At 45.3% G+C, this 22,372-nt stretch overlaps 3 protein-coding genes across 6 annotated transcripts; 1 reads left to right on the top strand and 2 right to left on the bottom strand.

The window, feature by feature from the left end:
- Positions 1-1,406: 1,406 nt before the first annotated feature.
- On the bottom strand, positions 1,407-8,906 carry smg8 (SMG8 nonsense mediated mRNA decay factor). Its single transcript, XM_041240945.1, has 5 exons — positions 8,723-8,906; positions 4,824-8,679; positions 4,259-4,404; positions 2,948-3,826; positions 1,407-2,269 (listed from the first exon to the last, which is right to left on the bottom strand). Exons 2-5 carry the CDS (start codon positions 6,370-6,372, stop codon positions 2,042-2,044), a joined length of 2,802 nt encoding a protein of 933 aa, XP_041096879.1. The 5' UTR covers positions 6,373-8,679; positions 8,723-8,906; the 3' UTR covers positions 1,407-2,041.
- Positions 7,969-13,663, bottom strand: prr11 (proline rich 11). 4 transcript variants are annotated; one of them, XM_041240950.1, is made up of 10 exons: positions 13,533-13,663; positions 12,507-12,628; positions 11,915-12,056; positions 11,434-11,556; positions 10,910-11,077; positions 10,436-10,624; positions 9,971-10,089; positions 9,801-9,860; positions 9,576-9,672; positions 7,969-9,051 (listed from the first exon to the last, which is right to left on the bottom strand). In XM_041240950.1, the coding sequence occupies exons 1-10, from the start codon at positions 13,539-13,541 to the stop codon at positions 8,980-8,982; spliced, it is 1,101 nt and encodes a 366-aa protein (XP_041096884.1). In that variant the 5' UTR covers positions 13,542-13,663; the 3' UTR covers positions 7,969-8,979. The 4 variants fall into 4 exon arrangements, with proteins under 4 accessions (XP_041096884.1, XP_041096883.1, XP_041096880.1 ...); XM_041240949.1 differs by having other exon boundaries at positions 10,910-11,116; positions 13,533-13,661; XM_041240946.1 differs by having other exon boundaries at positions 10,910-11,152; positions 13,533-13,660.
- Positions 13,664-14,084: 421 nt separating this feature from the next.
- On the top strand, positions 14,085-22,372 carry ska2 (spindle and kinetochore associated complex subunit 2). Its single transcript, XM_041240974.1, has 7 exons — positions 14,085-14,191; positions 18,122-18,211; positions 19,261-19,437; positions 19,891-19,968; positions 20,505-20,550; positions 20,972-21,113; positions 21,865-22,372. The coding sequence occupies exons 1-7, from the start codon at positions 14,159-14,161 to the stop codon at positions 21,995-21,997; spliced, it is 699 nt and encodes a 232-aa protein (XP_041096908.1). The 5' UTR covers positions 14,085-14,158; the 3' UTR covers positions 21,998-22,372.

The following is a 22,372-nucleotide window of genomic DNA, read 5'->3' as shown; positions in this document are numbered from 1 at the left end:
ATTTCTATCACAGCAACGCCCAGTCACTGTCAGCCTTCTCTGGAGTGGATTTCAGAATGGGGTCCACACTATAACATTATGAGGATCCGGTCCCACAGCAAGACAGCCGGTATTGTACCGATCCAATCTGATTTCCATTCTATAGAGTGCCATTTATATCCTGCATGAAAACCTCTGGGTGTGACAATTTCAATTTTCAGTCAGCAATTCGTGCTATAGAAACAATAGGCACTCGCGTGTGAAAATGTTAGACCACTGTGTGCTTTAATTAGGCACCTTAAACAACCTCTAAAAAGTCTCATGCATTTTACCATTTGTGGTTCATTTTCTCTTGCTGTTTTAAATTAATTGCATATGTGGCCTATTGCAGTCTTCAATTAAATTAGACCAGCACTAATTTGCCTATTTTGAAAGTTTTCAGTCACAGTGGTTTGATTTCATATGCACAGCATATCTAAACTACACAAGCAGTGGGGTGTGTAATACATTTGCACACTGCTGTAGATTCATTAACAATTTAGCTTTCAATAGCTCTGGCAACCAGGAATCAGAAGGTACTGAGAACAGGATTAATCAAACACTTCTGGTCTTCCACCCAGCCTGCCTGCCACGTCCTGATAATGAGACTCTTCAAACTCAAAATGGCAAATCACTTGCAGTGATCTGGAAGCATTGCAATCTACTGCAATGGAATACTGTGTGTAAAAACCACTGTAAAGAATCTGAAATCACCCTGGGGGTACTACGTAAAGAGGACCAGAGACACTAAATCAAGTCGGACTCCATTGACAGTGTGTGTGCTAGTTTACACGCACACGGCATCTCATTTATTAAAAGAAGATTTACAGTCTTAAGAAGGGTTTGTTGTAAAAGTGACGTCTTCATAACAGCTTGAAGATGTTAAAAACAGGACATGCTTAATGCTTTCATTTCTCAGTAGAGCTGAGGGTTGAAGGAGCCCCAGCATGGGGAAGGGGGTAAAACAGTCCAGAAATATTTTACCTGCAATAAATACATCAGTAAATAAATACATATACACATAAAATTAATCAATGTGGCAAGGGCTAGGTCTTTAATATTTATTTTAAATACTTAACAAAAGTAATGTTACAACACAAACTTCCATAAACTTTAGAAGACATTTCTTATTTAACCAAATAACACAACTAAAAAAATCCATACATTTATGTTCTCATGTTTCCCTACTCAATGAGCATGAGTCTTTCAGCTCTAACCACCAGGTCACTCTGCTTACCACCCAGTCCCTCAGCTCTAACCACCCTCAGAGCCCTCAGCTCTAACCACCAGGTCAGGCTTACCACCTGCTTACCCACCCAGTCCCTCCTCTAACCACTAGACCACACTGCTTACCAGCTCCCTCAGCTCTAACCACTACGCCAGCCTGCTTAACTCCCAGTCCCTCAGCTCTAACCACCAGGTCACTCTGCTTACCACCCAGTCCCTCAGCTCTAACCACTAGGTCACACTGCTTACCTCACAGTCAGGCCTCACTTGCACCCAGTGACTCCCCTGAGAATTCTTGTACTGAACAGACCCCCCGGTAAGGCAGTGTTTCTGACAGAGCTCTCAGAGTGGTCTTCCCTGGGAGGGGGGGTCTATTTACTTTCTGACTGCTTCCACAAGCTACACAGAGAAGTGTGCAGCTCTTAGCCAGTTCAGGGTTTTGACTGGTTCCCCATTCTGCCAATTTCCAAAGACCCATGCTGCAATGCCACTGCTTTGCACGAGCGTGCAGCACGGTATAATCTTCCACCTCATTGGTACACCCAGGTGACCAACTACACGCATGCAAAGCACTGAGTTTATGGCAAGGAACCCTTCCGGGGGGTGGGGAAGGGGAACGGTGACAAGATCACAGATCAGCCAATCAAAACAGTGAACTAGCTTGAGTCTACAAGATACACTACAGCCAGAGGGAGGAGGAGGGTTCAGGAACCAGCTGGGTTTGCTTCCTGAAGTATGTTCTCTCCCAGCAGCTCCCCCTGGTGTTGTTGAGATGTCAATGTGGTGTCCGGAGGTGTCATTGTTGCTGCAGTGGTGGTGGGGATGGGTTGGCAGTGCTGGCACGCAGGATGCCTCTCAGGGCGCGGTAGCAGGCCAGTGGCTGGTTCTCCTTGGGCGGGTAGCAGGGCCCGCGCTCCGTCACGTAAGCGTAGGGGAAGCGCAGCACCCACAGCCCGTCGGGGGGCAGCACGATCTCCGCCCGCTCGGGGTGAAAGATGGGGCAGGGCGGAGACCCTGGCTGCACCTGAGGAGGAGAGAGATTGAGGACAGTGAAGAACAGGAGACCAGTCAGGGGTGCTTTCAAGAATACTGTTCGACCGGCCTCCAACGGGGATGCTACGAATCGATAGATCCCCGATCTCGATCCCATCCCAACCCTCCATCAGCCTGAATTATCTAACTGGACTTCATTTTCAGTGGAGGGAAGTGGGGCATCAATATTGGACCTTTACTTTCCACAAAAATTATACTAAGATGGTAAAGATCCAGGAATTGTGATTAGGGTACGTCATCGTGAATTGGGCACAGAGAATATACTGGGTTATAATTGGTTCATAGTCTGCCAAGTATTTCATTTAAGTAAATGGTCCTTTTTAATATTTGCTATGCATTTTTTTTATAGTAAATCTTAAAGAATATGCATTGCCACCAATTTCATACATGTCTCTATATTACTAAATAGCCTTGCTTATATAATCAGACATCAAGTCTCCCGCACAATGCTGCAGGAAGTTACGAAGGACCAGTAATTAAGGATTATTTTCTGTGAAAGGCGCACACACTATCAGTTCGTGTAAAAACACAACATTTAGGAGCTTAGGGGAAAAAACCTGCAATAAAAAATCCACTTGCAGTTACTAGCAAGGTAAAACTAGAACACATTTACTAAGGTATTGCTGCGAGGTGTGAGAGCGCCCCCTACCTGTGGAGTGAGGATGATCTCCAGGGGTGCGTCAGGCACTACGATGAAGAGCCGAGCCAGCTGTGCGTAGTGTGGCTTGAGGCCCCGGCCCTGCGCTGGTGAGGGGATGTACAGGGGCATGTCGGAGCTCAGCACTCGCCCAGCCGGCTCCTTGGGCCCCCCAGGGCCCAGCACCTTCACCACCTTGTCGGGCCCCGAGCTTATGAACCGGCGGCCGCGCCCATCTTCATACTCGAACCCCACAAAAGCTCGGGCAACGTCGTCTCGGCGACGCCCTCTGGCCTGTCCCCCAGCCCCGCCCCTCTTCCCAGGCAATGCTTTGTTGGGGGCGGGCCAGGAGGAGGGGCCTGCATCAAGGGGCTCGGCCTGCCCCACCTCCTCTTCAGCCCGGCAGCGAATCACAATGTCCCAGGGCAGCAGGAAGGCGGAGCCGGGGAGGAAGCCGGGCTGGTCAAGGCCGCTGTGGCAGTTGTAGGCTTTGGCGGGGCCCAGCTTGACCAGAGACCAGCTTGAGAAGGTAGGCAGGAGCCCCTTAGGGCAGCCGGAGTGCAGCATGCCCGGGAGGTACTCCACTGTGGAGGGCTGTCTATCCACCAGGCTGGGCCTCTTCTCCTGGCCGTCAGCCCCATCGCCTCCCCCATAGGGGCCTAGGCTGTCAGTGGACTGGCCCAGGCTGAGTGCCAGGCTCAGACTGGTGCTCTCCCCAGGGGTGTGCACAGCAGCCTCCTCCTTGTCCTTGAGCCGCTCTCCCTCCGCTTCTCCCCCTGTGACCTGGGGGCCAGGGGGGTCATTGCAGGCAGGGGCCGGGTCTGGGGTGCTGGGCTGGAACACTGGGAAGTAGGTGTGCTCCAGTTTGGAACAGCACTTCTCTTCCAGCAGCTGAGGGACACAGGCAGAGCACAATCATTATAGCTCACTATATCAATGTTTTTAAATGGTTTATATTTAAAATATATGTATTCATTAAATCTACAACTACTTAATAATCCTGTCATTTCTATAATAACAAAAAGTGATCTCCCTTGTGAGAATGTGTGGAAATCTTTTAATAACACTAACCAGTGAATACAGTGCATTGCTTATTTGAATAAAAAAATATAACAGTTAAAAAAAAAAAAAGCCTGTGGATCAGTCTGGGGGAATGACCTGCTACATAGTGTTCTTCTCCAGAAATACTTGATGGTGTAAAATTGAACTAAACAATGATGAGCGTGGCAGTGAAACAGTTCTGAAGCCAATTAAGAGCTGAAGAATGGATCTGAAAAGCTGGTGCTGCCCAATGCCAGCTGCCCCTGTGCCCTGCACACTGACCTGGTAGAAGTCGTAGTTCGCTGCCTTGATGTCGAAGGGGTCGTCGCGGGGCGCCTGCTTGCGGCCGCAGTTACAGGAGCTGGTAGAGCGCCCCCTGCTGTTGTGGTTGAGTACAGGCGGGTTGCGATCCATCTCTGGCTTCTCCCCTGTAGGGAAAGATAGAAGGTCACGTGTCAGACAACACAGCACTAGAGCACAGGACAGCAGAGTCAGCCTCTCTGTCACTAAACTGGATAAAACACAGACTGGATTGATCAAACCATATAACACTGGACCCATCCAGCTTTCGACTGCTTTACACCATTTAATGAAGCTGGAAAATAACAGTCCAGGTGGAAACCAATGCAAACAATAGGCATTCTATTCATAGTGCTATCACATCCCACCCTGTGCATGCAAACACAGGATTTAAAATATCAAAATGTATGTAACTGAATCCATCCACTATGCATAGACGGCTTTAACACCCATTTAATGCATACATCACAGGTGAAATACTAAAGGTATCAATTTCTTTTTTTGTTTGTTTTAATGAGGGTGGACTGCACCACAGCCCACAACGTGCCTGTTTTGGGGAGCAGGTGGAACTTGTGCATGCAGTGCTGGTCTGTCAGGCTGCGCTCCTCGCACAGCTGGTGCCCATTGCTCCAGAACTTGTAGCAGTCGTCATGCAGCTGCAGCGCGCACCTCTGGAAGGCGACTCCGCGGGCGTGCTGGCTGTACACGCGCAGCGCCTGAGCCAGCTGGTTCTTGTGCACCGTGGTGGTGTAGTTGTGAGGCAGGCTGGACTGGTACGCGCTGTGGGCGAGCGGCAGCGCCTTCTGACAGCGGCTCTCGGAGAACTTGGCGTCTGCATCCAGGAAGCCTTCCAACACCTTGAGCTGCCCCTGCACCTTGAGAGCCAGCTCTGCAGAGTCCTCCTCCTTCCCGGCCAGCATCACCTGGTGCAGCCGGGAGGCTACCTGCGCCCACTTGGTGTAGGTGGGCAGCTCAAAGTGGGAAGGCTGAGGGTTGCGACCCACGCTGTCATCAAAGCCCTTCTTGGTCAGGACCAGCTCCACGTGCTGCCACAGGAACTCTTTCAGGGTGCAGTCCACCAGCTGGCCGCCCCCCGCGGATGTCAGGCTGCTGCTTTCCACATTGAAGGAAGTCTGGCGGGGGGAGTGACGCAGCTGCTGGTAGCGCCGCGGCCCAGTCATGAGACCGAGGGACTCGTTCTCCCGCAGGGCGCAGTTGGCTCTCAGTTGCCCCAGGAGGGCACCAACCGGGTCTTCTTCGGGGCCGGGCACCACGTACACAAAAGCTTGATTTGCGGGCACCGTGAACAGGCAGTTGATGCTCTGGTTGGTGAGGACGCGGCTCTTGCGGAAGATGCGGTAAATCTGGTCCTCGAGTGCGTGCTGCAGCCGGCGCCGGGGGGAGTGCTTTTTAGGCTTCTCCGGGTTGCCACCGGGGGCATCTGCACTCGCTGCGCTCATGCCAGCTCCGCCGCTGCTCACTTTGAGGGCGCCGTTCAGCTGGAAGACAAAGAGCAGCCGCGGAGGGCAGGGTCGGCAGTTCAACTTCCACTCCTTGGAGACGGGGCAGTCCTTGATTGCCGCCCGCAGCAGGGGCAGAGCCTTCTGTCTGAGCGCGTCCAGAGCGCGGAAAAGCCGGTCGTAGGTGACATCGAAGGAGCAGGTGGGGTGTACGAGCAGCAGGACGTGGCACAGCGAGAACAGGTAGAGCAGATGCAGGCACTGCTGCCTCTCCGCGCCCTTCCACAGCTCGTGTGCTTCGGCGTGGCTGATGCCAGCCCCCAGTGCCTCACAAGCACGCAGGAGCTCCCTGTTATCGCAGACGGAGGTGAGGAGGAGGTAGAGGACGCGGCTCTCCTGGTTGTAGTAAGCCCGGATCAAACTGCCTCCGTCCGGCGTCTCTTCGTACTGCTCTTCCCCGAACAACGGGAAGACGTGCTTGTCCGCCAGCGTGTTGACGAGTGACTCCTTTGCTGAGCCGGGCTGCAGGGAGCTCTTCCCGAAAATGCCCAGCACACACAGCCCCTCATCCCGGTACAGAGAGTCCTCCTGCACCTCCGAAAGAAGCAGCGCTGCCACAGGCATGGGCGCCGCCATCTTCACTGGGAAAACAAACAACGCACAGGCTGCAGACCGTGAACTTCCTGGAACCGGGGGAAAATAATCCGGGTGGAAACAACCAATCACTAGAGCGAGTTCTGTTAAAAAACAAAACAAAAAAACAAAACACTCGACATCTTAATCATGCTATCATTACATCTCACAGAATGCAATTATAATCCAGTTTCTACAATGTACAAGTCGTATGCCCTTGGTTAAAAGTGCACTCTTGTGCCGTAACTCACATTGGTGTATGCTTAAGGTTTTATACCCAAAACGTTTTGTTTTTTTGTGGGAAATTATGTTGCGCTTCATCATTCGTTTCTCTCTGCAAGTGTGTTAGACCAGTTTGCTTTAGGTTAGCTTTTAACAGACTTTTGGCTGATAAAAGAACCGGACTGATTTTGAAAAGAAAACGAATTGTAACTGTAGGCGATGCCGCTGCAGTGTGATTGCCTTGATAGCTTAAAATGGAAACCATGTATCTAGGTAAGGTGGATTAATAAACACACTTCGGGTACCTTACACTGAAAACCACAGGAGTGACAAGATTAGTACAGCATGTGCAGACATCATACATCACAATGGCCATTCTGCTCTTTCACTAATATATATATGGATTTTTAAAAAATGTTTTATAAAGACAGTCTCTTTGAATATTAAGATGGAACATCATGCCAGTTTATTGGCATTACAAATGCACACAGCATTTATTGTTCGAGTAAGTCATGCAATTCTATTGCAGGACTCCGAAAAGGCATGTTATACCCCATCCCAAACAAAAGAAATTAAAGGGACACCAAGTTCTTGCCCACATTTATTTTATGATGAAAGTGGTTATTCTGAAATCTCCGGCTACAAGGGCCCCATAAACTGTAACATGCAACCGCTGTCCACAGGCACCTTCAGATACAGAGAAAGGGTTTTGAACATGAAAATATTTACAAGCAAAGCGCTGGCAGCGATAGTAAAGAGTTCACACCTCAAGGAAACAAAAATGCTGCTTCAGTGAGAACAACAGGAACCATGGCAGGTTGTTATATTTAATATTACTGATAAAGGTGCAAAAGCAAACAGGCATGTAAAAAAAGGCACTCCTGTGCTCCATTTAAGAGCCCCTTCAAAGTATTAACATACCTAGGACAATCATGTATGCAACCACTACAAAAACAAATCTTACTAATGCAGTGATCATGATTAAAGGTCCTTGTTATAAGAAACATAAAATCAGCATTACATTGCTATTTACATACATTAAACAAGAGGGGGCCCTGAGCCACACAGGTAGCCCCACCCCCCCACCTGTTGTAATACGTTTGAGAACCTCTGGTTCCAATACATGATCAAGTGTTTAGGTCATGAAGACTAAATGCTTTTCACTGAAGTTGTTGCTCTCTGGATATGTGCAAGATAGACAGTATTTACATATTTTACACTAAGGTGCAACAAATCTTAACTCACACAATCTTAACTCATTGCACGGAACACCCTATAATTTTTTTGCTTTACACAGGTGTGGACGTGAGGCAGAGCAGTGCCTATGACATACTATATAAGGCTATGCTGCATTACAGTATGGAGGCATACAGTATATATTCAATACATTGTTTATTGCATAGCATTGACAAAACAATCTCTAGGGTATTTAAAAACAAATTTCACAAACACGCTGCAAATACAGTACTGTTGAACTGAATGAGAATTCAAATAATTATTTTAAGTGTGAAACGTTACATTCAATGTATACCTAATAACACATGCAATTTAAAAGGATACGAGATGTGTAATGAAAACCTTTCCAAAGTGAACAACCACCCAGGTAATTATTATTACAGTTTAGAATTCTTTTATTTTTTTTTTTTTTTAAAGTTTTTTAACAGGTTTCTTCCCGTGCAAGGGGGGCCTAAAACTGATGCAAAAAGTAGAATTCAGGTGTCTATCCCCAAACAGCTGCATCACTCACATTTAATAAAAAGAGAGCATGCCATATCAGGAAATCACTCTAAATTCACAGACCCCGATTAGCAATGTTAGACTAGCTAATGTTACCTTAGGTAAAGCAGTCCAAGATTAGAACTAACTGAGGTTTGAAACCAGCAGTTTTGAATATTTCCAGAGAACTGCATGCCTGTCCTTTCAGAAAGATTTACAGACGCTGTCATATACCAGTTCATAACAGAGCCCTGATCATTCATTTACACAATATTTTTTTTTTAAAAATGGAGCGTATAAAATGTTTTAAAACAGAACTGGATGCAGGACAGGGAGAAGTGGCTTCCCACACCCCTGAGCTGCGTATAAAACCTGGTCGCGCAGCAGTGGAGATTCCCTGAGCTGCGTATAAAACCTGGTCGCGCAGCAGTGGAGATTCCCTGAGCTGCGTATAAAACCTGGTCGCGCAGCAGTGGAGATTCCCTGAGCTGCGTATAAAACCTGGTCGCGCAGCAGTGGAGATTCCCTGAGCTGCGTATAAAACCTGGTCGCGCAGCAGTGGAGATTCCCTTTGCTGTCCGCTGCTTTCATAAAGCACTGGAATGGCTGCCAGCTGCACCACCACCATCACACTTAACCATAAATAAAACAAATAAAATAAAGTGCAGTAGTTTAGTTGTTTGCGTCATCAAAACTCCTGTTCACAGCCCGGTTCGAAGGAGAAGGGCTTTTAGGATGAGCCATCTGTCAGAAAGAGGAAGAACAGTTAGCAACTGGGAATAACCAGACACCAATGAGAACCGTTACCATTAGGGACTATATATAGGACTATATTTTATCCTCCTCAGTCCCTGTATCTAATAAATAGTTTGGGGTATTAATTTTTTTTTTTCATAACATCAAAAAACAGTTTTTCTGGTGCCGTGACCAAAAATGTATCCTGCAAAATGAATTAGAGTGACAGGCTACCTGCCGCATTGTTTGAGTGGACACAGGTGTCCTGTCCAGCTTTTCAGGTTTGTGATTTAGGCCACTGTATCAAATCTGTTGATTGTCACAATACACATCATATCATATGAACAGATAAATGATCATTGAAGATTTGAAGATTGAAGATTTTCTAATTTCTACTTAAACTGTTTAGCCAGTTTGTATATTATGCATTTAAGTGTAGCTGTACCAAAACACAAAAAGTGTAGGTATTATATAGTGACTACACAGCAAAAGAAACACAGACAGTGTGTGTATTATAGTAACTGAAGCCGTGCCTGAAACTTGCGGCGCAGCGCCTGCGTCATGATGGGTGTGAGGCCGGTGCCAGTCTCCCTGTTCTCCTTCTCGTACAGTGGGGTCCCCCCAGGGCTCCTGAGAGTGCAGGGAGAGAGAATCACTCCGTCAGCACTGCACCGCACACCTTAGCCCCCGCCAGAATAACTGCCTATCCCGAAACAGTCACTAAACGCCAGATGAATCGGTGCTGGGGAGCGTCTCACCTGTCTATGTTCACTTTCTTCAGGTGCTTGCGCAGATTCAGAGGGCTCTTACTGGGGGTCCTGGAGGAAAAAAAAAAAAAAACATCAAGCAAACAAATCATAAAGCACATACACAGATTCACAAACCATGTTATCACTGGGCACCCAGTTCCAATGCTCCAGTCTCTTACCTGTGCAGCCCGATTTTGAGCTTGGGAGGCAGGTCGGTGTGCGAGGTTCTCAGGCTGACTCTCCGGAGGTCCGACATTGTTATCAGAGGGGCACGCGTCTTCTCAGGAGAGATCGCCTGCTTGGAAAACAGTCAGATATAAACAATGGCATTGTGCTGAGCTGTGATTTTGTTATGGGCTTGAACACTTATAATGCAAATATAATTTCAATTAAACTGTTCATGTAGAAAATTTCAGCAAAAACAAGTGTTTTAGCAGCTCTGGAGTGTTCAGGGGGTAGGGAACATGTCAGGAATCATTTTTGCAATCTCCAGCTTTCTAACGGAGTGGTTAGGTAAGCTGTTGGATGTTAACCCACAGACATGTTTACTTCTCTCAGGTAAGATAAGGCAGTTCAAGATTAGTGCTAATCAGGGTCTGTGAAACCAGTAGATCAAGACACAATCAGAAGTGGTTGCTCCTTACACAAGTCAATTCTTTCCCTTTTGAATGCCACAATGGTTTTTGCAGTGAAGTCTCAGCTCTGGGATCTGAGCCAGGGCAGTCCTCCTCTACCTGGGGCTTGTGGAGAGCTGCATTAGCTTTCCTCAGCTTCACGTTGAGCAGGTCCCTGAGGGTCACTGCAGCTGGGCCAACCTGTTTCACTGCAAGACTCTGTACAAGACAACATAGCAAAATCAATGTCAATTACCATAAATAATAATAGTAATAATAATAATTAGACCCCCCCCCCCCCCCCCCCCGCCTCCTGGGAACTCTTGACCATTGGTAAAACTATGAAATCAGCATGTCACTGTGCCGTTTATTTTCGTGGGATATGAGGTGAGACCCACGAGTGATACCATAGGAGATAGTTGCCCCGTGTTTCGTGTCCCAGAGTTTACTGCTGCTTTCATTGCTTTGCAGGGTACACTGTTCTTCAGTGTTGCCAACTCTTACCTGACGTGATGTGGTGCTCCCAGACTTCTTCAGGATTTGCAGTGGCTTTGGCGCGGGCAGCACAGGTGGGGGAGGGGGTGGAGGAGGAGGAGGAGCCGGGGGGAGGGCTGCCAGAGCCGGGAGCTGCATGCCGTGTCCCTTAACAGACGGGGTGTGTGGTGGTGGCAGCTGCAGAGGGGAAATAGCCCAGCCCCTGGCGTCAGGAGCCTGGCAAGAGCACACTATATTCACCGCTCCACTCAGCTGAGAGAGACAGTAAAACCGTGTTTCTGTTAGAGTAATGGAACAAGTGCAAGTCTGTTTCCACCACAACTGCACAGCCTGCTAAACTCAAGTTTCAAATTTGTGTGCTGCATCCCCTGCCAGTGATAGAGGACACTCATATCCAGCATCAAGTCTATTGTTATAAAACCAAAGACTGAATGATGCTGCATTAACCACACCTTAAAACAGTCTTGGCGTGATGTTAATAATGAAAACCCTCATGATTTACACTGTAAATGTAAAGGAGGTATAGGACTGACCTGCAGTGCGCTGCGCAGTCTGGCCATCTCCACCTGCAGCTCCTCCACCCTCTGCTGCAAAGCGTTGATCTCCTGCAGGCACACCCGGGAGGGGAACAGAGCACCCCACAGCCTGGAACACACCTGCAGCAGCACAGGGAGGGGCAGAGCCAGAGACAGCATGTTAATAAAGATAATTCAGCTATGTGTGCTTTCATCTCCGAGTCTGACTTCCACTGAATCCATTCAGAGACCGGCTGCTGTGCAGAGCTGTAATCAGAAACTTTGTGACGTTTGTTTATTGCAACTGCACAGTGCCTTGGCATTATAATAACAGCAAACTGGAGACCACTCACTGATGCATAAGAATCATAAGAACGTATCCAATTGTTTTTTTTTAAATCCTTTTTAAATCTTATTTGCAGGAATTAGAAATAAAAGACAGCAAACTGGAGACATAATCTAGTCACACCTAAAGATGCTTAAATAAATATTGTTTTACCTTAATCAGCTGGGACCTCCAGCCCCAGTACAGCGAGGATACAGCCAGCAGCAGGTTGGAGAAAATGCTGACCCTGGTGACTGGAGCCAACTGCGTTACAACCTTCTCAACTGCACTGCACTCAGCCACTGGGTCTGCAGGGCTTTGCAATGAGAACAAGGCAGACACACATCAACATTGGATGCCACTGGAACCTCTTTCCTAGGAGACTGATGATAACCTGACATAATCCTTCACACCACAAACACACTCAATCACAAAACAAAACATGCCCATGCCCAAACAAACACATATTTAACCCTTTTCCCGTTGCAAGATGCCAGACGGCGAGTAACTTACTAGCGTTGTGAACTGTAAATGTTGCTTTTCATTTATGCGTCAAACTAGTTTGAGTTAGAATGAAAACACACAAAAAAAGCCATAGATTAAGACTGCAAATAATAATCAGAAATGTAACGCCGAACTGGTGCAAAGGGAAGTACTGAAGTGAAGCCTGCTGTGCACTGCATCTACAGCACGTGCTTCCCTGACTGCAGCTGCAATGGCAAGTGTGAGAGAGCACACCCAGGTGAGTGTTAAACCCTGTGCTCACCGCTCGTGTGCAGGGGCGGTGGCGGCTGCTCCAGGGCTCGCCGCGGCTATGCTCCACTGCCTCGCACGGCGCCTCCTGCTGGTCTTCCATTTCCTGCGCCGCTGCTTCAGGTTGGTCATGCCCTTTTGGGAAGGGGTGTGGGGAACAGCACAGTTTTATTACATGTTACTGAATAGAGACAGTAGACAGCCAACTAACTTAGAGGAGTTCTTCAAAACAGGTTTAAGTACATGAAGCTCTGGAATATTGCAGATCTAATCTTTCAGTCATCCTTAAAATATATAACCCCAGTAGGCAACTTAATTGTTGGAGTGACAGGTCATGTCTTTGAAAAACACTCACTAGTTAGGTCCAGTTCCTTCTGTGCATACTAGCTTCCAGAACAGATGAAAACGTGACTGACTTCTGCATGGTATTTTTATACTATATGTAGTATCTTCAGAACCTAACAGAATCATATCAAAATTCTTAAAGCTGCAGTTTAATAAAATATAAACCAGAATGACACGGTGGCAAGGTTTCAAACAGCGTCCATGCTGCAGCTAAAGCAATGTAAACTAAGTGGACTGTCAAGAAGGGTTGCTTTCTGATAGGTAGAGTGCAGACAAACTATTTATAGTAGACACATAAACACGAAGGATCTGCATTAGTATCAAACTGAACTTCCTGGTGGGGCCCATTGTGCAACAAGAACAAACAAAAACACTCGTAAACTATATTTAGGCCTTATAATGTGTTTTTAGGCGTTGGTAATTTGTCCGGGGTCCAAACGATTAGACTCAGAGCTGAAACCAGTCCGACACTAATCTGAAGTTATCCCAAAGCTTTTAAAATGTTTGACTCCCGGGCATGCTTACTGTGTGTATTACAGCTGCAAACTGGACTGTACGTCCCGAACCCAAACACCGACAGAAATCTTATTTTTTCCCAGTATGAATTTCGCATATGAAGCAAAAACTTGTCATTGAAATAAAGAAAAAACATTGTTTATTAATCTCTAAAAAATATAAACAAAAACGCCCTTACCCCAAACATGTCAGCAGGAAATGCAAGCGGGTATTTTTCAAAGTTAAAAGTCAAGTCGGTCCAACCAATCAGATAACGCACGCCCTAGCGGTAGAGTCATATCAACATCTGATTGGATACGAAAAAGTGTACCAATCAACAATCGTAACAGACTCATGAGACGCAGGTATTTTGTGCGGCCAATGAATAAGCGGCGAGCAGGTTAAAATAGGCTGATCGCGAAACAAAATAAAAACACCAATCACGAGATGCATAGTTTTCCATCTGTCCAATCAGTTTAAGAAAAGTTTTCGCCAATCGGAGGAATGTTAATTTACGACAGACTGTGATGTTCACAACCAATAGGAAAGCGTCTTCTCCACCTGAAAGAACACAGCTACCCAATCCAAATGCAATGCTTTATAGGAACCAGCCAATCGTAGAACAAAGGAATTGTCCGCCAATCCCGGGTCAGAATCCCGTTTATACGAGTCCACTGTTTTCAGCGTCCATTCAAAAGCTACTTTCCCCCACCCCTCACCAATCCGGCGCCACACTTTCTGACAGCTGCCCAATCAGAATTGTCGTTACGCGAAGATGGGGGCTTTGTATTTACGCGTCTGCCTGAGGAATGTAAACTATTCAACATGGAGACAGCAGTCAATAAGCTGGAGGCGATGGTAAGAGGCTGTTTTAATCTTAAAACGTAAAGGAAAAACGGGACAGTCGACCGGTCATATTTCTGTTCCTCACACTGTGGAGAAACCCCTGCAGTTGACAACACACCGTGTTAACAAATGGCTGATCAAGATGGGCAAAAAAAAAAAAAAAAAAAAAAAGCAGTCTCGTTTCTCTTTTGCAATCGCTGGATTGCACCAATAGCAGAATATAAGAATGAAAATGTATTTGAAATGTTAGCAAACTGTTTTTTTTTTTATTGGCAGTCTCTCACAGTGAGGGTAAAAGCGCGGAAAGCGCTGCGCGCGCGCGTGACCGTTGGCGTTTGAAAAAATAAATAAATAAATAAATAAGCGGGTCTCGCGCTTTGTGGGTGTTCATACGGGTACTGTCCGCGCCCGACGATTCAAATCAATATAATTAGTAAAGCGAATACCTCGCTCGCTGTATTTGTGATATTTTGCCGGTGAGCGGAGTTGATTTTTATTTTAAACTCCCCCCCCTACCGCCCCCTCTCCATATTTCACTGAAGGAGACAGTAGTACCGCACAGGACTGCTGTGGGAGCGTACTCTGCACAGCCGGACCCTGGCTAAATATAAAACAGTATTGAGCCCAAACCACGTTGTGTTCAGCACTCTGCATTGAAAATTATCACCTGCGTGTAACGTCCAATGTGTTTCCATGATTATAAAGAAAGTGACATATATGAACAATCTACTTGGTGGCCTGTCCGTCACTCATCTTAACAATTAAACACGTACCAGTAATCGTGTATCACAGTTATGAGAAGTAAAAAAACTCATTTGAGTTGTTTGCCGAAACCAGTTTAAATTAACAAGGTCAGGGTTTACCCTTAAAAAAACATAAATAGAGAATAAAGCCTTTTTAAATTTTTTAAAAATGTTTTTATGCAAAGCACTTTGCATCGATACTGGCCAAAAACCCAACCAGCTACAAAAAAAAAACTGACAGGATTAGTCCTGTGTTTGTACCTGTCTTTGTGTAACTAAGGACTTTGCTTAATAAGACAGCTATTTCCTTGTAAGTCAGATTTTGATTAAACATGTATGTTTCCTTCCAAACCATTGCTTCTAAGTGTGATGAGGAGGAGGAGGAGGATGATGATGATGAGGATATAAATAGCTGGCTTGGCTACAACAGCAAGCAGCTGGAGAGCCAGGATGCTGTCCGTCCACACTCTGTCTGTCTGTCCAGTGCCCCTTTTATGTTGTACTACTGGTGACCCTGTAATGAAAGCAGTGCAATGTTAAAAGGGCATTGGCCAGGGATTGTGCCCAAGCCCTGGCTCCCTGTGTGTGAAGCCAGGCAGCTGCAGCGACCCCTCGACAGCGGCACCGCCAGCCGCTCGCAGCTGCTCTGACTTTATTGCACTACTGTGGTAGACAGCTAGCAGTGCAATAGTATTGTCAAAGCGTCTGAGAGCGGCGGAGCACCACTCCACTGAGAGGAAGAGCCACTGCAGCCTGGTGCACCAGAGTACTGTGCTTAGCCCCTGAAGCCAGGACTCAACTTTCTATGCTGCTGTTTGCAGGTCTGTTTACCAGCGTCAAAGCTTAATATTGCTTAAAAATGATGTCTCCTTCAACTAGTTGCTTAAAGAGTTCAGGTTGTCCAAATGCTTTGAGAGAGTTGTGCTAGCAGCGACTCTGCAAGCTGTTTTCCCCAGGCAGCGCAAATCAAGACAGGATTTCATTACTTGAATCAACTAGCAAAACCTTGCTAAGAATGTTCAAACCAGTTGCCTGAAAGCTGCCTCTTGTTACCAGTTGCAGAACCCCCACCCCACCACCACTAACTGATGCATAAGAATCATAAGAATGTATCCAATTGTTTTTTTTAAATCCTTTTAAAATCCTATTTGCAGGAATTAGAAATAAAAGACAATCTTAGAAAAATAAAATACAACTAAAAAGGAAGCTAAGTTCCTTGTCAGTAGAGTGTGCTTCGAAATCCATCTCTGAAGAGTGCAGTGTTTGCTTCCCGTTGTTTTCTCAGTGAGTGAGGGTTTCCTCCCCTGTGGATTGAGGATGCCCTTTCTGTTCTGCTGGTTTCAGTGACAGCACAGCTGCAGGCAGGTCCAGGTTACTGCTGGATTAAAACTGCACATGTTCCTTAAGAATGTCAGATCAAAAAACACACTGGTAGAGAACGCAACATTGAGTGTAATAGACACCATTTTCTTTATTTTTTGCATATAAAAAGAGAACTTCAGATAGCTTCAAATACTCCAATTACAAGGAATCTCAGCGTTATCTTAGAAGTGCCTTATAAATGTGTGCAAGGAATGAAAAAATGAAGCAGTGCTGTGGAAGCTGATTCACACGGTTACTGCAAGAAATGGCTTCATGAGGTTCTTGCTTGGATCAGTAAGCAACCAAATGAGCAAGATGGGCCAAATGGAGCTCCTCTTGTTTGTAACATTCCTGGAGTTCTTAAAAAGTCATGTACAACATAACACCTCCGTGAATCTGCACTGTTCAAATCTTTTAGAAAGTAAAACAAGTAAAGACAGAGTATAATGCTAAACTAGACTAGCCTGATTGATTCATGTACTCTCTAAAACATTTATTTTTAAACAAACAGCAATGTGTTACATTAGGGAATACTCACAAACGTTGTATTCCTTCATTTAAAACACTATGTGTTTGTTTTACAATTTTAGTGTTAGATATTTTGAAAATCACCACTTCCAAATAATTTCATAAAATGAGTTCAGACATGCGGTACAGTTTTAATGACACATGTCGGCAAATTCTATTTCTGCAGCTTCTAGCGAATGCACTGTAATGACAAAATAAACAAGCATCAATGAACTCCCTTTTGATCAGCTTCCAGCACTTTCCTGTTTTATGTGTTATCTTTGCTGTGACTTTTTTATAAGTAATATGCACTGGGATTCACAAAATGAACAGAAGAAACTACAGTAACGGTAAACTTCGGTAAAGAGATCAGGGTGGTGATCTGAAAGCTTTCATTACATTGGTGGCATTTCCTTCTTTTGTTTTTTCACTTCTTTAAAACACTTTTGACAATTTGACTGTCAGCCTTCAACCAGATTGCTGTTGTCATGTGGCTGAAACCCAAATAGTTCCACACCAAGCTTCTCTCCGGCATTTGCCATGACTGATGCAGTAATTTAATTTTCCCGGAGAGCACAGGGTAGTTGGTCACTTCCGCTAAGCAGAAATGAGTAAGCTTAGTTCAAATTGTTTTTAAAGCACACATTTGCAGAGTTTTGTTGTAAAAGCCACAGTATAAAAAAACTGCAATACTTTGATATCTGGATTTTACCCTGATGTTAGGTATCGTGATGTACTGTAAGTATCGATGTACCGCGGAACACTAATTTGAATTGTGGTTAAATTCAATCTAAATCATTTCTAGAGTTATGTGTGCAAAAACCTGTAAGGTGAATTTTGGTATATTGCTAAAAAAAAATCCTGAGTACTGTAACCCTATCGATGTTGTCTTTGCTGTCCTCACTGCTCAGAGTAGTGCAGTACTGCTTATAGGGTTTCAGTGTTTGAGCAGAGCGCTGTTCCTGAACATGGTTGCAGGCTGTGTGAGATAATGTGTGTGTCTGGGTTTGTGAAGGTGAACTTTACTGCAACCTCTTCCTGCTTCATAGAAAATAATGAAAATTTGTTTGTTCAAAGCAGTAAATCAGAGGGGCTGAGGGAATGATTGTAGGGTCTATTTTAGTGACTTGGAACCCTAGTGATAACAGACCTAAATACCAGCGGCATAACACCTGCAAATACAGACCTCCTACCACGATATTGTATTGCATTTTAATTCCATTAATAAGGTGGTCTACAAGCAGCATGAATATGGAGGAGCGTCTGGATCACTAACCTGTGTGTGAATGCGCTGCCCTGCGAATCAGCAGACTAACTGTCTTCCTTTCAGTTCCAGCAGGCCGAGTCAGACCTGCAGTACATGGAGCACAAGCTGGAGTTCGAGTTCATGAGCAGCCTGCCGGAGAACAATGCTGCAGAGGTGAGAGAGAGCCGGAGCAGCACAGCCTCACACACAGTGACAAACAAGCAGCACAGCCTGTCACACAAGCAGCACAGCCTCTCACACACAGTGACAAACAAGCAGCACAGCCTCACACACACAGTGACAAACAAGCAGCACAGCCTCACACACACAGTGACAAACAAGCAGCACAGCCTCACACACACAGTGACAAACAAGCAGCACAGCCTCACACACACAGTGACAAACAAGCAGCACAGCCTCACACACACACAGTGACAAACAAGCACACAGTGACACAAGCCTCAGCCTCACACACACAGTGACAAACAAGCAGCACAGCCTCACACACACAGTGACAAACAAGCAGCACAGCCTCACACACACACAGTGACAAACAAGCAGCACAGCCTCACACACAGTGACAAACAAGCAGCACAGCCTGTGTGACAAACAAGCAGCACAGCCTCACACACACAGTGACAAACAAGCAGCACAGCCTCACACACACAGTGACAAACAAGCAGCACAGCCTGTCACACACAGTGACAAACAAGCAGCACAGAAGCAGCACATCCTCACACACACAGTGACAAACAAGCAGCACAGCCTCTCACACACAGTGACAAACAAGCAGCACAGCCTCACACACACAGTGACAAACAAGCAGCACAGCATCACACACACAGTGATAGACAAGTAGCACAGCCTCACACACACACAGTGACAAACATACCAGGCTGATGCCTGCTTCATTAGCAAACAAAAATCACTAATAATTACTGTTTATGAAATTGCTTGAAATAACTTGAATTTACTAGAGCTAGTTAATCATTTGAGCTATATAATGCAATAACTACTGTATTATTAGAATTGCTAAGAATTACTTGCAGACATCCTTTTTACTGTGTTAAAGTAATTCATTTAGGTATTTGTTTCTCCTTTTGAGTGTGACTCGGCTACTAGCCTGCATGTTACTGGATGTCACAGCTGGGCTGCGCACATAAAAGCGCTCAGTAGAATTAGGCTTGATGCCCCCTCTGACGAGAGTGTTTGTTCCTCTCCAGGAGAACCCGGTGAAGCTGCTGGAGAACCTGTCTGCGATCAAGGCCCGGCACAAAGCTCTGGTCACGCAGGTGGAGCAGATCGCTCTGGAGCAGAAACAGTCGATGGAGGCAATCCGAGAGCAGCTGAGCTCCACCGTGCACATCGTGCAGCAGCTGCAGCAGAGCACTGATATCGAGGTACACACTCTCACGGCATGCACTGCAGTGCAACTTACATCTTTTACTGTTTTATTAAGCAAAAAATGTAGATTGTTAATCATCTGGTTTCACTGACCCCAGTAAGCACTAATCTAGGACTACCTTACCTAATTTAACATTATGAAGTTCAGGAGAAGTGCTAATCAGGGTCTGTGAAACCATCTGGTGGTCTGACAATTTAGGCATCCCAAATGATGGCACAGTTATCTTTAACATGTGTTTTTGTAAAAGCCTCTTAAAACCTAATCGTATGATGAGTTATGATTGTTATCTTTTTATTAAACAGATTTTTTTTTTCTGAAAAATGTTTTCTTATCAATACTTTGTAAGAATATTTTGTCGGGACAGTGAAATGTGCAAGCTGCACTATAAATAGTTTTGGTATCTATAGTGGCTCCAAAGAGAGTGTCTGATGAGCACCTGTGTTCCCAGGTACCCCCCGTGACAGAGGAGGAGCAAGCTGCCATGCAGGAGCACTTCTCAGCTTTACTAGGCAGCAATACACAGGAGGTAAATTCTAGCCTCCTACTACCTGGAAACTTTATTACAGTGACCTGGCTCTGCAGCAACCCTCCTCAAAAACATTCCCTATTGATAGACTCTTATAACACTACTCAAATATACAAATATTCACTGCAGCTGAACCCCCTGCAAACTTTCTGCAACCCCCCAGTCTGAACCCCCTGCTCTGAACCATGCACACACTCCAGTTGTTCCCTGTGTTGTTTAAACAGACATCAGCCATTAAATTTGCTTTGTATTTCAGTACTGTTTATTGCTTGCTAAAGGCTTGATTATCAAACTTGGTATAACTGGAAACCTGATGTGCGTTTGTAGTTCTTAAATGTAATGTTCTGTGTTGCTCAGTGGAGTTATGTAAATAGTGAAAAACATTTTTTTTACTTCCAGATCTTTATTATTGGAGATTTATGTAACAGAAATGACCAAGCACTGTCCTGTTATGGAGAGTATCGTTCTAGCAATGCAGAGTGTGTGGAGTGTATATTAACAGTTCTTTACTCACCCCAGTCTGTCTCTTATTCCAGACAGCGTCCTGCTCTGAACCGGCGGCAGTCACACAGAAACCCCAATGTGAGTCTGCAGGAGAACTGCTGAGCAAGTAGTAATCAGCTCCAACACAAGCACACAGGGAGAAAACAAAGGGGTGTGCAGCAGGCTTTAACACGCTGCTCCCCTTCTAGAATTCACACTGAAACAGAATTATTCATCATGCCTAATAACTTCCACAACTCTAATAGCTTTACACTGAAAACTGGATCAGAAATGTCTTTGTATCAGATGGTTTGTATCTAGCGGAAATCACTCTGCCATCAAATTAGCTAAACTGTTTAAAAATGTGGTTAAGGGTGCTGTGTGAGATACAAGCTGGTTTTCACCCACTCAGGGTCAGAGCAGCTACTTGAAGAGTGGCTATCAGCTTGTATCTTACACAGTGTTCTATACAGTGTGTGTGTGTGTGTGTGTGTTCATACTCCTCTCTGGTGTCCCTCAGTACCTGCAGAGCCGCAGTTTGAGCCAGTCAGCGAGGAGGCTCTGGACTCGGTGCCTCGCAGCGTGCGCTCCAACGTCAAGCTGGCAGAACTCAATGCCCTGTACAGGCAGCTCTACCAGCACTTCAGTGAAAGGAGGGACAGGTCTGCCTGAAACACAGCACTTCATTCACAGCTTCTACTAAATAACTCCACACTTAGGGGCTTAACACTATCCTAACCCCAACCCTAGCCCTTTATGCACAGCAAACATAATATTTACTAAAGCAGAAAAAATAGCACCGTCACATTAAAAATTCATCATTGTAAATATTTAAATGCTGACCTGAAAAACAGTAAATGTAAAATTGTAGAATATTTATTTTTTTATGTCCAACTATTAAAGACATTCTGTTTTCACCATCAGTGAATTATCAAATAAAAACTTCTTGTACTGGACACAGCGATCTTTAGCAGAAATATTTCCGATCTTTGATGCAGCTGGTGTCTTTTTCATTAAAGACATTTTAAAGAAGCCATGCAGCTGTATGCAGTGTGTTCAATCATTTACCAGAAGCAAACTAAACCAGCTACCAGGTTCATGAATTCAGTGGAACTGTAACTGTGTCAATAAGGCAAGAGTTTGCTGTATTTTTTTTAAGTGATAAAAAATGTATATATTTACACGATTCATTCAGAAATAAGAATTTTCACAGGAAACTACGCATTACACGGCAGTGGGTACATTTTACAGAAATCATAAAATCTGTGATAACTGAACAAAATACAGCCTTACTCAGAGATTCCATTTACTCAAACTTGTGTAATATTCCCATGATACTGTGAAATCTCAATACTGCAATTTGAGTAGAAAAAGAAGCATTAGCCTTACTCACCAGCGCTCCTGTCTCCACAGTGCTGCCCTGAGTGTGCTGCAGATGAACAAAATGAACATGAAGCCAAGTGATGCCAAGCTGAAGACACTGAAGCATCTGTCCCTCATCGAGCTGGACAGAAAGGGGCATGTCCGCCTAGCAGCCAGACTCTGAGGGGCAGCCTGCAGTCTGAACCGACAGCACACATCAAATATCTTTAGAAAACCTGATAGCGGCCAAGCGGCAGCTTCCACCTTGATAAGATCTGAAACTGTTTCTGTCTTTTTAAGGGTGAGGTAGTTTTTATTTCTCAGAGGTCTAATATGTAGAAATGAATCTGGAAGGGTGAACATTCCTGGAAAGCAATGCAGCTGGTTGGCTGTGTATCCCATAGTCCCTGAATATCGGAGCGGACTTGGGGTGAAACCCATTTGCACTGTGTTCTGTTTTGTATTGTTTTTGTGTTTGTTAATGGTTATATAAATTATTGTGTTTGGAATGGATCATGATTTTAAGTGTATGTAAAGATTAATAAATAACATTTTTGCA

This window comes from Polyodon spathula, unplaced genomic scaffold (genome assembly GCF_017654505.1).
Source record: "Polyodon spathula isolate WHYD16114869_AA unplaced genomic scaffold, ASM1765450v1 scaffolds_731, whole genome shotgun sequence".
NCBI lineage: Eukaryota > Metazoa > Chordata > Actinopteri > Acipenseriformes > Polyodontidae > Polyodon > Polyodon spathula.
This window is presented reverse-complemented; position numbering and strand designations above follow the sequence as displayed.

What these genes read in the sequence shown, in the direction of transcription:
- smg8 (XM_041240945.1), bottom strand. Translation starts at nt 6,372, where the DNA reads ATGGCGGCGCCCATGCCTGTGGCAGCGCTGCTTCTTTCGGAGGTGCAG. An exon ending in CGAACTACGACTTCTACCAG is followed by an intron (nt 3,827 to 4,258) that starts GTCAGTGTGCAG and finishes TGTGTCCCTCAG; the next exon opens with CTGCTGGAAGAGAAGTGCTG. An exon ending in AGATCATCCTCACTCCACAG is followed by an intron (nt 2,270 to 2,947) that starts GTAGGGGGCGCT and finishes TCTCCTCCTCAG; the next exon opens with GTGCAGCCAGGGTCTCCGCC.
- prr11 (XM_041240946.1), bottom strand. An exon ending in AAGGGAAAGAATTGACTTGT is followed by an intron (nt 10,090 to 10,435) that starts GTAAGGAGCAAC and finishes CTGTTTTCCAAG; the next exon opens with CAGGCGATCTCTCCTGAGAA. An exon ending in CTCAAAATCGGGCTGCACAG is followed by an intron (nt 9,861 to 9,970) that starts GTAAGAGACTGG and finishes TTTTTCCTCCAG; the next exon opens with GACCCCCAGTAAGAGCCCTC.
- ska2 (XM_041240974.1), top strand. Translation starts at nt 14,159, where the DNA reads ATGGAGACAGCAGTCAATAAGCTGGAGGCGATG. An exon ending in AGCAGAGCACTGATATCGAG is followed by an intron (nt 19,438 to 19,890) that starts GTACACACTCTC and finishes CTGTGTTCCCAG; the next exon opens with GTACCCCCCGTGACAGAGGA. An exon ending in TAGGCAGCAATACACAGGAG is followed by an intron (nt 19,969 to 20,504) that starts GTAAATTCTAGC and finishes CTCTTATTCCAG; the next exon opens with ACAGCGTCCTGCTCTGAACC.